This window comes from Tympanuchus pallidicinctus, unplaced genomic scaffold (assembly GCF_026119805.1).
Source record: "Tympanuchus pallidicinctus isolate F22 unplaced genomic scaffold, pur_lepc_1.0 scaffold3, whole genome shotgun sequence".
NCBI lineage: Eukaryota > Metazoa > Chordata > Aves > Galliformes > Phasianidae > Tympanuchus > Tympanuchus pallidicinctus.
The window spans coordinates 53,973,174-53,987,785 of record NW_026294747.1 but is presented as its reverse complement, the minus strand read 5'-3'; the positions used below and the strand labels follow the sequence as shown (position 1 = coordinate 53,987,785).

General features: G+C 49.7%; 1 protein-coding gene across 1 annotated transcript in view; it reads left to right on the top strand.

Moving 5' to 3' along the window:
• DAAM1 (dishevelled associated activator of morphogenesis 1) overlaps window positions 1-14,612 on the top strand; it is an 82,494-nt gene that overhangs the window by 55,469 nt on the left and 12,413 nt on the right. Inside the window, 13 exon segments of the mRNA XM_052695812.1 lie at window positions 1,082-1,415; window positions 1,912-2,022; window positions 2,132-2,235; window positions 2,716-2,782; window positions 3,078-3,195; window positions 3,319-3,457; window positions 3,934-3,992; window positions 4,325-4,512; window positions 4,815-4,970; window positions 4,972-5,124; window positions 5,216-5,323; window positions 9,392-9,421; window positions 10,523-10,626. Of these exon segments, the coding sequence (XP_052551772.1) occupies window positions 1,082-1,415; window positions 1,912-2,022; window positions 2,132-2,235; window positions 2,716-2,782; window positions 3,078-3,195; window positions 3,319-3,457; window positions 3,934-3,992; window positions 4,325-4,512; window positions 4,815-4,970; window positions 4,972-5,124; window positions 5,216-5,323; window positions 9,392-9,421; window positions 10,523-10,626 (1,671 nt within the window).

The window sequence follows — 14,612 nt, the reverse complement described above, 5'->3', positions numbered from 1 at the left end:
CACTCATAGGTGCTGGCTCCTGCCATTCCCAGGTGGTAGTCTGCAGTGAAACTTCCAAGAGTGCTTGAAAGTGTTTTGTGAGTCCATCACACTGAAATCATGGGTCGATGGTTTGACCAGATGATCTTTCCCAAGAAAGAAAGACCAGTGGTCCTTCCCAACCTTGATGATTCTGTGAAATTCAGAGGGATGCAGCAGGCTGTGTAGAAAACTTTATCTGCGGGACGTATTTTGGCTTTTGGAGAACTGAACAACAAATTTCCTATTGACTTTCCTGGAATAAGATTGGCCTTTCAAGCAGAGAAATCAGTTTTCACTCAGACCACAATAACACTTTTGTTGCTGCATATGAACACTAGTGGTTGTAAATTAAACTCATCCCAGTGCTGGGATGTTTTTTGGCTCACTTGATGTGCAAGCTCACCCCTTCTGCCAAAACAGAATGTACCTGGCCACAGTGGCATCAGGCAAAGAGGTGTTTTTGGAAACACATGTGCAGTTTGGGTGGGTTATGTCTGCATGTTTTGTCTGTCTCAGGCACAGCATGCATTTGCAGTCTGCTTGCTATTTAGCAGCATTAGAAGTCATCACCAAAATCTAAAATCTCTGCTTAAAAATATGTGAGATGTGCACAGCTGAGGAGGATGTGGATGGACAGGCAGCAGGAGGCAGAAGGTCCAGCAGGCATTGAGGGAGTGGGCTTGGCTGTCATTGGGGTTTCTGTGGGTTGGCTGCAGCTGGTGAGAAGACAGTTTCACTGCTGGGAAGCATTTTCCCATCCTCTCCAAAACTGGTCCTAAAGGAGGCTGATCTAAATCTCAGGTTGGGGATAGGGGAGGCTTTGCAGCAGCATGGCTGTACCATAGCAAGTTCTTCACCTCCGATGGGAAGGATGGAATTTTGCAGCCCTGTTGCTGTGCTCTGGGCTGTAGGAGTCCTGCAGGCTTTCTGCTATCCAAAGACCATTGCAGGAAAATTTACAGAAAGGCATTCTGGATGTACAAGAACAGACAAGTCAACCCTATTGGTGAGTTGAGCAGTCGTTTAGCATTTGATTTTAAAACATCCCTCTTCCTGACAGGTTTGTAACCCGATTCATCGACCTGGATGGCTTGTCATGTATTCTGAACTTTCTCAAAAGCATGGACTATGAGACAGCAGAGTCTCGAATACATACCTCGCTCATTGGATGTATAAAAGCACTAATGAACAACTCCCTGGGCCGGGCTCACGTCCTGGCCCATTCGGAGAGCATTAATGTAATCGCTCAGAGTCTGAGCACGGAGAATATAAAGACAAAGGTGGCAGTGCTGGAAATCATGGGCGCCGTGTGCCTGGTTCCCGGCGGCCACAAAAAGGTACTGGAGGCTATGCTGCACTACCAGAAATACGCCAGCGAACGGACTCGTTTTCAGGTGGGTGCCTCTCAACTCACTTTTACACTCCCAAAATTTGGATCTGGGTCTGGGAAAACCATCACCCGGTGCTGGGGGAAGTGGGAGCCTCCCCAAAGAGCCCAAAGCAGCATTCTTGTTCTTTTCTTCTTCTGGGTATCTGAATGCCATGTATGCATGATTTGCTATGGCCATGTGAATTTGATAATCTATGAATTATAGCAGACGAATGCTGTATCTGTGAGAGCCACAGCTGAGCAAAGAATGGGAAAAGTTATTTAAGGCAGTTCCCCCCCAAGAATGCTTGCTTTTATAGAGTTGTCAGGAATGAAAGTAAAGCTGCAGTACATCTGCATGGGCAGATGTTTGCAGACACAGGTTCTGTGTGGGCTGTGCTATACCATGCAGCTGCTGTTGGTTCAGAAAGTGTCACCAGTGAACTGCTGTGGGGGCTTTGGGACCACCAGGAGTAGATCATGCAGCCCTGGGCTGTTAACTTACACTGTATATTTGACAGACGCTGATCAATGACCTGGACAAGAGCACAGGAAGGTATCGGGATGAAGTAAGCCTCAAGACAGCAATCATGTCCTTCATCAACGCAGTCCTGAGCCAGGGGGCAGGCGTGGTGAGCTCTGGGGCTCTTGCACAGGGTGGTCTTTGGTGGGCTTGGGTTTTCAAGAAGCTTTTTGAGGAAATGCACCTTGCTGTGTTAACCCTACAATTGTCCCTCACAGGAAAGCCTGGATTTCAGACTTCACCTGAGATACGAATTTCTCATGCTTGGAATCCAGCCAGTCATTGACAAACTAAGAGAGCACGAAAACTCAACCCTAGACCGGTAAGTGGGGACACACAGCCCACTGTTATTTTTCCCCTTTCCTTATATGCATGATTTCTGGTTTTTGGACTTGGCCTCTGGCTCCTCTTTAGGAAATGCTTTGGTATCACCAAATTCAGAGTAGAAAAAACCCCATCTCTGCTGCACTCCCGCATAGAATTGAGCTGGGAAGGATATACCACCCTGGTGGGATGCTGCCAGTCCTCCTCGTCTTCCAAGAGGCTCCTTAGAAAGGCTGCAATTACTTTGCCCTCTGTCTTCCTGAATTGGTTTTTCAAGCTGGCAAGATTGAAGGCAAACCTGTGGAGCTGTGGGAGCTCTAGACTGAAGTTCTCATTGGTGTTTCAAGTCCCACTTGTCTCTGGACCACTGCCTGTTAGCGAGCTGTTCTGGAAGCTGTTCCAAACTGGCTGCCTTTTATTTACTGTCATGCACATATCCACTTTTAATAGGCTTTTTCTCTCTCCTTTCTTTCCTCAGGCATTTAGATTTTTTTGAAATGCTTAGAAATGAAGATGAACTGGAATTTGCAAAAAGATTTGAGCTGGTGAGTGTGAACGTTGCTGGTGCAGAGACTGGCACTTGATCTTACAGATCCTTTTAAAGGCGCCTGTGTAGACTGGAGCAAAGTTCTGACTTTTGGATCAAATTTGGTGGCTGTAAATCTGCCTCCTGTTGCCCTGCTCTGTTGTTTCATCTCTCTTCTCTCCTGGCTGCGGACCAGTGCTGTTCAACCTTCACTGGGCTCTTGTGATTTTTCTTCACACTGGGAGCGGATGGCTTGTAGGATTGGTTGCTCACTTTGATCCGTAGGCCAGACGCCACTTTGCTCTCTTCTGCAGGTTCACATAGACACCAAAAGTGCAACTCAGATGTTTGAGCTGACGAGAAAGAGGCTTACTCACACAGAGGCATACCCGCACTTTATGTCCATCCTGCACCACTGTCTCCAAATGCCTTGTGAGTATGGTGTGGGGAGCAAAAACACACACTTCCAGGGGCTTCACGGCACAACTCCCCTGTCCAGGGGCGACAACCACATCCCTGCTGCTTCTCTCAGCCTCTCCCCTTCCTCCTGTCCAGATAAAAGAAGCGGCAACACTGTTCAGTACTGGCTGCTGCTGGACAGAATCATACAACAAATCGTCATTCAGAGTGACAAAGGGCAGGACCCCGACGCCACTCCGCTGGAGAACTTCAATATCAAAAATGTTGTCCGAATGTAAGTGCTCGTCCACCATTCCTTGGGTTTGCTGCATGAGTTCAGCTGTTCAAGAGGGATAGCAGGCAGGGCGGCAAGGTTTGGGATTCAGCCCTGGCAGTGTTGGATCATTTAGACCTACTCAGCAAGGTGTGCATATGAATTAAGCTCAACCACTGTGTCCTCAGCGAGCTGTTTCCCTTGACTGTCACTGTCACTATGCCTTACTCATCACTCACTGCTCTCACAGTGATGTTTCTGCTCCTTGGCTGGACAAGCCACAGTCCCTGGAGGGGAGCAGAACATGCCAGTGTGCAGACCATGCAGCCAGGAGCCGTGGGAAGGCACAGCTGAAGTGTCTGAAATACCAGCATGGGAGCTGCATCCTGCACAGCCCCAGCTCCTCTGCACAGTGCTTCTCAGTCACGTTTTTTACTGGCAGTGTTTGCTGACCGCATGAGGGATGTCTCACAGCGCTGCTTGTCTCCTGCTTTTAGGTTAGTCAACGAAAATGAAGTTAAACAGTGGAAAGAGCAAGCAGAAAAAATGCGGAAAGGTGAGTGATGGAAAAATGAAAGGCAGGATCTCTAAGCGTGTTAACTCTAAGCGTGCACAGTAAGCTAGGCAGATAGCATTTATGTATTGCACTGAATGGGCTCTGTGTGAATACTGGGTTTGTATTATGCTATGGGGCTTACCAAGGAAATAGTTTCTTGTTTCTTCATGGGGTCTGCAGCACAGAGGCAGCTTCGGTCAGGGTGTCGCACACACTCCCTTCCCTCGGCTGCGTATGAGGAAAGTGTGCACCATGGGTTTTATAACCCCACACGCTGCTGTTTGCTGTGCTGGAAAGTTCATCACATGGGCTGGTGTGGGGGGCTGTTTCAGAGCACACCGAGCTTCAGCAGAAGTTGGAGAAGAAGGAGCGGGAGTGTGACGCAAAGGCCCAGGAGAAGGAAGAAATGATGCAGACGCTGAACAAGATGAAGGAGAAGCTGGAGAAGGAGTCCAGTGAGCACAAACAGGTCAAGCAGCAGGTGGCAGATCTCACGGCGCAGCTCCACGAGATGAGCAGGGTGAGGCCCCAAACCTCCTCCCCGTTGCTACTTCATCCCAAATCCCCCAGAGTTGCTGTGCAGTGATTTCAGGAAGTCAAGCTACAAAGGGAGCTGAGAAAGGTGCTTGTTTGTAGGGCCACCAAGATGACCATCCCTGGGGATGGAGCTATCTCACCTCTTTATCTGCATTTGACCTCAGTCAAGAGTGCTGAAGCCTCTGTGTACTCCCTTTGCTGCTTAAATTTTGGCCGGAAACAAAGGTGTTTTTTGGATGGTGCCCTCCCTCTGTGTGACCAATCCTTCCTCTCTTTCTCTCTCAGAGAGCGATCTGTGCTGCTGGCCCTGGAGGTCCTCCTTTGCCACCAGGAGCTCCTGGTGGCCCTTTACCACCTCCAGCTCCAGGATCCCTCCTTCCCCCTCCACCACCACCCCCACTCCCAGGGGGATGTCCCCCACCGCCACCCCCCCCCACCACCTCCTCCAGGTGGCCCCCCGCCACCTCCTGGTCCCCCACCCCTGGATGGAGTGATGCCCCCTCCAGGAGCACCACTGGGCTTTGCCTTCAAGAAGAAGAGCATCCCACAGCCAACGAATGCCCTGAAGTCCTTCAACTGGTCCAAGCTGCCTGAGGTAAGGCAGAGATTCTTCATTTGCACTTTCAGAGGGCCGTATTGCTCTGCAGAAAGGCACTCCAATGTGCAGTGCTCCCTCTGTCTTTCAGAACAAGCTGGCAGGCACTGTGTGGACCGATATAGATGATGCAAAAGTGTTTAAAGTCCTGGATCTCGAAGACCTGGAAAGGACATTCTCTGCCTACCAAAGACAGCAGGTAACATCTGGCTGGGGCTGTGCACAGGCATCCCCAGATGCCGTGATTATGAAGTTGCTTGGTGTCACGTGTGGTCTCAGAACACTCTTCCTGCCATTATTTCATTCTAGTGCTTTGTTTGCCAGATTGACTCTATCAGGTTTATCCTCTCATTTGCCTGCTGGTGCCTTTGCCTGCAAATGGTAGCTTACAGCTGGATGCGACTGACTTTACCCCTGCCCATGTACCTGACTGCGTGTGCCATGGCACGGGCATGCCTGTGTCATAATGATGGATCACAAAACAAACAAAAATGACAGGGAATGTATGAAAATAGCCCCCAGATGTGGCCACGGTTGGGTAATGTTTTTGAATCGCTCTTAACAGCCACTGCTTCATGTCTCTGTATTGGGTGGAAAATTTATATCCCTCTCTGGCCAAGAAAGACGAAGCTTTACCCACATCTACCATGGGTGGATCTCTTCTCTTATTTTTGTAGTGAGCCCAGAGCAGTATGTGAGCTTTGAACAAAATGCAAGTCCCAAACCAAAGGAATGACACTGCAGACAAAAGACTCTGCTTTTTAATCTCCTTCTCAAGCAATATGGCCCCAGTTTGGAAGGCATCAAAGCACATGAAGAAAATAAGACACTTGTTTCACCCCCGACAGGAGCATTAGTGCTGACAAGCTATGAGGCTTTTCAGGAATGCAAGAGAAAAAGTGAGGGAGAGGATGAAAATGTTACGCTCACCTGGCTGCAGGGTGGCAGGAGAGGCCAGGCTGTCCTGCTGTGGCCAGGCTCAGACATAGGGATGGGGCTGGGAAGGAGCAGACCCAAACATAATCTCCTTAGTGTAAGAGCTTAATCTCTTCTGGAGGCTAATGGAGGGCAATATCAGGGTGGATTAGAGCAGAACAAATATCAAGAGTAACAAACCAGGAGTAGGTGCTGCCCTGGTGTGGGAATAGGTGATGCAGCGCTGGCTCTTGCTCCCCACATTTTTGGAGCTTGACCAGTGCCTCCTGAAGGTGGAAAAGATGAGAAGGAAGTTCAAAGGAAGTGAGAATGGAAACCTACCATGTCAATGGATGGTTTGCCCTTTGGCCAGAGTCAGAGAGTCATCTGATGTGCTGCTAATTACTGCCCAGCAGAAATCTGAGCATTATTTGGCTTGACTGAGGTTCTGCTGAGTGAGGTGAGGTGGCTGGTTAGTTTGGGCTCAGCAAGGAAGGGGAGATGCTGCAGGGAGGGCTGTAGCATGGGTTTGTATCCCAGATGGGATAAGCACTGAAAAGGAGCTGAACATGAGAGCCAAAGGTGGGGTAGGACTGACAGAAGATGTTCCCATATGTGAGAGCACCTGGAAAGGAGATGGGGAAAGAGGATGGGAAGTGTTACCTGTGAGGTGCTGCTGTGGCTGGAATCCAGCTGGGCTGCTGCCAGTCCCAACCATGGGAGCATGACACACGAATTCATCATGGCCAAATAAAGCCTCTTGGTATCTTTGTCTTGTGCAAGTGGAGCTCTCTGACAGTGTCCCTGGTACCAAACATATGTCCTCACCCACCTGTGAGTCCCTCCAGGGTGCTCATGGGGCAGGTGGGGTCCATGAAAGTCACCAGTTGTCCACAATGACAGGGTCTTGTTCACTGCAGCACTTCCTGAGCATGCATAGCTCTGCTGTTGAGGTGAAAAATGCAGCTCTCTGAGGCAGTTTCATTCTTCTCTTACTGGGTTTTGTACCCTGGAATGGTTACAGTAAGGAGGTAGACAAAAATTGTAAATACTTCTTTTTGCCACCACTACAAAGTTTTGGTGTCTGGAGGGTCTCTGCTGGTTGGCACTGGAACAGGCTGTCCAGAGAGGTTGTGGATGCCCTGTCCCTAGGGGTGTTCAAAGCCAGATTGGATGGCGCCCTGGGCAGCCTGGTCTAGAATTAAATGTGGAGGTTGGTGGCCCTGCCTGTGGCAGGGGGGTTGAAGATTCATGATCCTTGAGGTCCCTCCCAACCCTGGCCATTCTGTGATTCCGTGGTTCTGTGGTTTGCTCATTTCTTCATGCTGAGGAGTGTCATTGCCAGGTGCAGATGATGCCCCAGCGGGTTGGAGGCAACTTCGGAGTTATCTGTAGGGCAGGGATATCCCTTAACCTTTGTTGTAGGTGAGGTGGCTCTGTTACAGATGAGACTGGGCTGCTTGTGTTGCTGTAGTGCCTGGAAATCCCCATCTGAATAGCACACAGACTTAGTTACATTCTTAGTTTTAAGCATCTCCTTCAGTGCTTTTCCCACGTCCCAGACATGGAGGTACATGTAGGCTTTGCAGTGAACTCCGCAGCTCTTGGGAAAGAGCCCTTCCCCACTGAGCACCCTGGGATCCACCCCTGGAAACATCCCCACCCTATGCTGGCAGAGCAGGGTCAGGTGTTCAGGGCTACCAGGAAAGTAGCTCCCTCCCATCTCTGTGGCAGCCACTGGCCTGCATCCTCCTGTCATGGGGCTCTGGGAACATCCCCTGCCCCTAGGACTGTGTATCAACACTTACCAATCTTGCTAGATACAGAAGGAAAACACACAGGGCCATTGCAAATCATTTTGTCAAGCATCTTTACCACTTCTGTTGATCTGTGGAGTCAAATTCTGCCTTGGCAGCAGCCTCGGGTCTGGCTCAATCATAGGGCTGCATTTTTCATCACATCTGTCTGAAATGCAGCAATAGCAGCTTGGGTATCTTTATTTAGGGCTGTCGGTCCCCCTTTCCTTGCAAAGCCGCTGCTGAAGGAAGCCCTGGCACCTCCGCTGAGTGGTTGGGATGCTCAGCAAAGGGTTGGTTCCTTCTTTTCTTGGCTGATGTTTCCTTGTCTCCCAGCACGTTTTGTTCTGCTTCTCAGCCGCAGCGTTATTTTTCCACGCTTCAGGAAAGCTTCACACGTTGTTGTTGTATGTCTTGAACCTTTGCTGAGAACCATTTGCTTACTGTTAGCCACGCAGAGAGAGGGCTCAGGCTCGGGCTCAACCCCCTGCCAGGCACCCGTGGTGAAACCTGGGATGTTTTGTGTTGTTGACAGCAGAGCCATTTCCCATTCTCCCACCAAACCAAACCCACACACGGTTCCTGGGCTGATAAAGTGCTGGCAGCCAGTCAAGGAAAAACCTGCGTCACCTCCGAGCGGAGGGGTGGGAGGAAGAGCTCTTGTAAATGAACTGCATTTGGAGCCTCCCTGCCTCCAGCTGACCTCTGGCCACTGCATGCCTTCTTTTTTTTAAAAAAAAACAAAAACAAAAACAGCACCCAACACTCAACAAACTACTTGTGCACCTTTGCAGTCTCCCTCCCCATCGCAGTTCTGCTGGACCTTGAGCCAAGTCAAAATAAAAAACAACAAAACGCACTCAGAGAAAAAAGGATGCAGCCCAGCAAACAAGGAGGGAAAACTCCCTTGTGTGTGTGTGTGGTCTCATGGTAGAGGTTATTTGCTGCACATGCTTCCAGCCTGCTGAGTGGGGCTTTGGGGTCCTGGGAAGGGCGAAGTGCAGGCTGGGCACTGGGGGAGCATCCCTGCAGGAGGACAAGTTGAGGCGAAATGCGTTGCCATGGCAAATGGTAAAGTTTTGCTGTGGCTAGATTTGCTCCGGGATGAGAATCTCGTTATTTCCACTTGAAAGCCCTGTTTTTCCTGGCAGTCGTGGTGACACTTTATCCTCTCAGATTCACAAAAACCAGCAATTTTCTTCCCCGGCGCAGCAGGCTGAGCGCTGTTGCATGGGGCCGGCGCTGGTGACAGGGCTTGGCAGGGTCCCCTACGTGTCCCCAGCATCCTAGCACCAAAGCACCTTGCTGTGACCCATCCATGCAGCATCTTCCCTTCCTTCCCTCCTCCTCCTCCTCCTCTGCATCCCTTCATCCCCACTACTCTCCCACCCTCCCTTTTTTAGCAATGGCCGACCCCGAGCGCTTTCTCCCTTTCTTCCCACCCCACTGTGTGATGCCTTTCCCTTGACCGTGCTTTGATTCCTTTGGATTTTGCCGAGATCACTGAATTGCATGTGTTTTTACTGCCTTTTTCCATGCTTCTGCTATGGCTGTAGGACTTCTTTGTGAGCAGTAACTCCCGGCAGGTAAGTGAGCATCCGCAGTGTCGGAGCGGTGAGGGCAGGGTTGGGGACACGGGGACGTATGCAGTGGGTCACAGTTGTATCCTAGAGCCATGGAATCACTGGAGTTGGACCCTGTCTGGAGGCTCCCTTAAAGATTGAGATGAACAGGCTTGTACCTATAGGAGGAGCTCAGCAGAGTTCTGCACTGCTTATCCCAGCAGTTTCCCAATCCTTACAGGTGTTCTTTTAATTCATTCAAGAAAAAGAGTAAAAAGTGGAACCTTCTTCACTTGTTTTCTACCCGTAGAATGGTGGTTCTATCTCTGAAACATTCAGTGCTCATCTGCAGCACGTGGGATCTCGCAGCTCTGGGTTATGTTCCTCCCAGCAGGGTTGGATAGCCAGGTTTTAATTTCTTAACCTTACTAAAACATGTAACATGGTCAATTAAAACTGCTCAATCTGAGCTCCTCGGGCAACCCTGCAAGATCACTTACCTTTATCTGTCCATCCGTGTGCAGCCACAGCACTGTATATTGCTGTTCATTGGAAGGAAGCAGCTGCTGAGGAGATTTAGGTGCTCGTGCCGCAGGGATTTGTGCTTTCAAATCCCTTGTTTTGGAAGCGTTTCCCTGAAAGAGCCTCAAACACTGCAGGTTGCATTTGGAAATCTGGTAGCTTTTGTTGGTGGATTTGCTGTTGGGACTGATGCGTGAAGGGTGGCTGCAAATGGCTGGAGAACAGGACAACAGCAGACTGTGTGCAGCCACCCATAATGAAGTATTTCATGCGAGGACTGAACAAAGTATCACAAATATGTATGCTAAGAAAGCCCTGCTTTATGTATTCAGCAATGCTTGTGCGTTTGCAGATTCTTAAATTTTCTCTGTCTGAGAAAATATTTACATTTCTAACCAGTGGCTTCAAAGCCCGTTCTGGTTTATGAAGCGACTTACTGTATTTCAGTTGCAGCTTTGGGTTTTACCCGTAACCCGTGGTGACATGGGTCCTGATTAATGGGGGCCCGCTGTGCATTGCAGTGGTATGTGCTGAGAGTACTAAATGCCTTCTCCATGGCTTTTCTCCATGCTTTTTTCTCTTTTCTCCCTATTATTTTTGCAGAAGGAAGATGCTATCGACGACACATTGAGTTCCCGGCACAAAGTCAAGGAGCTGTCAGTCATAGATGGCCGGAGAGCTCAGAACTGCAACATCCTTCTCTCCAGGTATGGCTGATTTGGGGGACAGGGGTGTTGTGCTCCAGCCTGGGGGTGCTGCTCATCCATGTAGGGGCAGCTGCACCCTGTGAGCCGTAGCCTTACACCTTCCATTGCAGGGTCACTGCTGCACCAAGCTGCTGTTCTGCTTTTGTGGCACCAAGGGCCAGCTGCCTCAAGCAGTGCTGTGGTATGCATTGCCCAAATCTCGCCTTGTCCAAATGCAGGGCAGCAGAGCCAGTATGGGCAGCCCGCATGGCTTCCTTCCCTGGCACACTACAAACAAAACCTCCGGGTGGGGAGCAGTGCCTGGTTTCTGCTCTGCATTGCTTCTAGGGATTTCCTTATTTCCTCAAGTGCAGTAGTCAGAATAACAGGGATTATAGTGAAAGTGGAGCTTAGAGCAGCATGTGGATGAATGTGTCCGCATCAGCAAGCTGCTAGAAAGCAAAGCAACAGGACCAGGGCGCTGCCTGGGTTGCTCCCCTGCACTGCATACAATCAGAGCGTATTCAGGTGAATTCAGCACAAATGCTTGTGCACACAAACAAACAAACACCACCTTTGGCATGAAGGGGAGCTACTCAAGCACTTGACTACAGGGGCATTGGAGATGCCTCTCTGGGTAAAGGTCTTCATATGCCATCACCAGCTAGTTTTTCTCTTCTAGTGATGGCTGGAAATGAGTTGTCATTAATTAATCCAACAGGAATGAGCACTGCCTGTCTGCCCTGTCCTTTGAGTCCCTCCCTAGAAGACCAGCAAGTGCGGCGTGGGGCTGTATGATTTTTCCCAGCATTGTTATTTCTAGGCACTGATATATTTAGCATCATAAATATGTAACATGCCAAGGAGGAGTGAGCCCTGACTTTCAGCAGATCTAGACCTGCTCTCCTCCAGCAGTTGGCACCCACCTGGGCTCTTTCCTACCCCAGAGGAGACACCAACCCAGCATGAGCTGATGCTGTGGGGTCCATCCTGTGCTGCCTGTACCCAGGGACCTCTGCAGGTTCAGCTCACCCCCTGCATCTTCAGAAAGCTCTGTACCAAGCCTTGTCCCCATCTCTGAGCAGAGCACAGATCTGCTGCTGCAGAGGACTGGGTGTTGTAGAAGCAAGCTGACTTTCACATGTGAAAGGACCTGTAGGCTTGGCCCCTTGTTTAACCCAGACATTTGTAAGCTAAACAGCTATTGTCTGGCTTGCAGCGTGGAAAGATTACGGCCAGTGAGATACTTTATCTCTCTCTGTAGATTTATTTTTTTGCCTGCTTCCCTTGCTTTGGGAGAAATTACTGCACAGTGAGATCACTGAATTTTCCTTCAGCTTGTAATGCAGCACAAGAATATTTTTAACATTTGCTTTTTTCCTCTTTTTTAAGAACACTCCAGCAATGCCGATGTCGGTGCATTGCTCCATCTTACTCAAGGAAACCCTGCCTTTGCTTTTGTTCCGGGTGTCCATGTGTGTATTTTTAGCGTGCTGCCTTCTGCAAGATGCAAATCAGGGCTTTGCTGCATCCCTTTCTGAGCGTGCTGGCAGTGAATGGCTCGTTCGATTCCTCTCTCCAGCGAGGCAGTGTCGAGCATTTTTCTCAAATGAATGTGGCTTTTCAAGAGGGCGCGTCCCCTTCCAGGCGGAATTTGTTTTTCCCCTTCACACTTATTACATCCTTCCCTGGACCCTACAAAAGCCACGCAAGCAAGCCTGGGCCGGCAGGCTGTCACTTTGCATCGCCGAGCTGCTGGCCTTAAATCCCTGTGACAGCAAGCACTGTGACCCCGTTCCTCTCAGACGGCTCGCGTTCAACAGCTGCTGCCAGCAATGATAATTATTGTGGTTATAGATAAGCTTCTAGCTTTCCCTGGCCCCTTTCCCATCACATTGTCTGAGAAGCTGTTCTCTTCTGGCGCCCTGTGATTGCTCTCTGCCGATCCTGAAGCAGCCTCTTGTTCTTGGCATGGCGTTTTGATGATTTCTGAGAAAAGTTTGTTCAGCCCTTTTATTGTGTGTCTCTATTTTGTTACTGGGTTTGCTTTTAATGAGCAGGGCTTAAAAAGGCACGCTCGCCATTCAGCACACACCCAGAAGTAGTCACAGTCGAGCTTCAGGTGTGTGCTGTTTGAGAGGTAACTGCCCACCAGCTGCCTTCTCCTGGGAGCATATTTTCCACCTCCAAGTGTCTCAAAGCAGCAGGTGTCCATTTTTTCCTGCGGTGGGGGCTGATGTGACACTTGGTGGTGGCCTTAGCCTTAGCACGGCTGCTTGGGCGCAGTCTTCATACCCAGCATCAGAGGTCTTGTCCTTCCAGGCCACTGCCATCTTATAGGATCATAGAATCATTCAGTCTGGAAAAGATCTCCAAGATGCTGAAATCCAACCCCAGCCCACCCCCACCAGGCCCACTGACCGCATCCCTCAGTGCCACATCTCCATGGCTCTGGATCACCTCCAGGGATGGTGACTCCACCACCTCCCTGGGCAGCCTATGTCAGTGCATCACCACTCTTTCTGAGAAGAAATGTTTCCTAATATCCAACCTGAACATCCCCTGGTGCAACTTGAGGCCATCACCTCTCATACTCTCTCTGTTACATGGGAGCAAAGGCTGACCCCCATCTTGCCACCACCCCATCTTGCCACCACCTTCTTTCAGGGAGTTGTAAAGAGTGATAAGCCTCCTTCAGATGGAAGAGTCTCCTTCAGATGGGATGGTGTGAAGACGGAAGAGCCTCCTTCAGATGGAACAATCCCAGTTGCCTCAGCTGCTCACTGTAAGACTTGTGCTCCTGACCCCTCACAGCTTCACTGTCCTTCTCTGGACACATTCCAGGGCCTCAGTGACTTTCTTATAGTGAGGGGCCCAACACTGAACAGAGTACTTGAGGTGCAGCCTCGCCAATGGAGGATACAGAGGGACCATCACCTCCTGCTCCTTCTTGTTGCATTATTTCTGATCTTGTGGGGCAGGTAAGGTGTCTCCAGGACATGGCTGCTTATCTCTGCAAGCAGCACAGGGATCCATCATCCTGGATCTATTCTGCTTGTGCTGTGACCCTACCAATTATCCTGGCCACTGCTCAGTACAGTCTTTGTGCTTTCTTCCCCGGTTCAGGTGAGATTTTAACTCACTTCTCTTTTAACAAACCTCTCTATTGAGATTTCCCCAAGTACTGGATACTGTGGCAAGAGGGGAGGGAGGATCAAGATGAGAAATCTGAGCTCTTAAGGAGTGAAAGTTTACTTGTCGCTGCTCTTCCACGTGTATGTCTCAGTGAAGGTAATTTCCTTCATTTCTAGTCTTGAACAAAAGGTTTCAAGCTAAGCCAAGCTCTCACCGGCCTAAGGGGTCCTGCATCTTTGCTGTTTAGTTTTGTGTTCCATGAGCTGGCTCTAAGGTCTTGGTCTGCTACCCAAGCAATGTCAGGATGGAAAATATACTCTTAACTTCTGCTCCTCCTGCATCCTCGCTCAGTTCAGGAGCTGGGTATAAGACTGGCATCCAAAACTGGCCATGCCTAATGCCTGTTGCTCATACCTCTTGATTGAGAACATCCATCAGGCTGCAGAAAGCATCTCTTTTGTCCTGTATGCGTGAGAATTTGCAAACAGCAGCAACACTCTGAAAATGAAGGAAAATTACCAAGGGCTTGGACAGAGCCTCAGAAGATAGCCAGGTCTGTGATGGTAGTGCTTGGCCCAGAGCTCCTGCAGAGGGCAGGAGGAAGAAGGGGCTCACTTTCTTTAGCACTGAGATTGTTTAATCAACTGCATTGCAAAAGCGTGAAGAAAAATATCTGTGCAATTATTGCATATTGCAATCCCAGTCCTTGCAGGGAGTGGTCACACAGATTGTTGCAGATCTATTAAACTGTGACTGATGAATGGTCAGCTCAGGAGGAACTGTTGGTGTCCTTCTATTGCCTCAGCTTGCAGATTTTAGGTTTCTTTCTCTTTCTTCCTAGAGGGAGACTCCATGTGAAAGAGGCTGGGAGG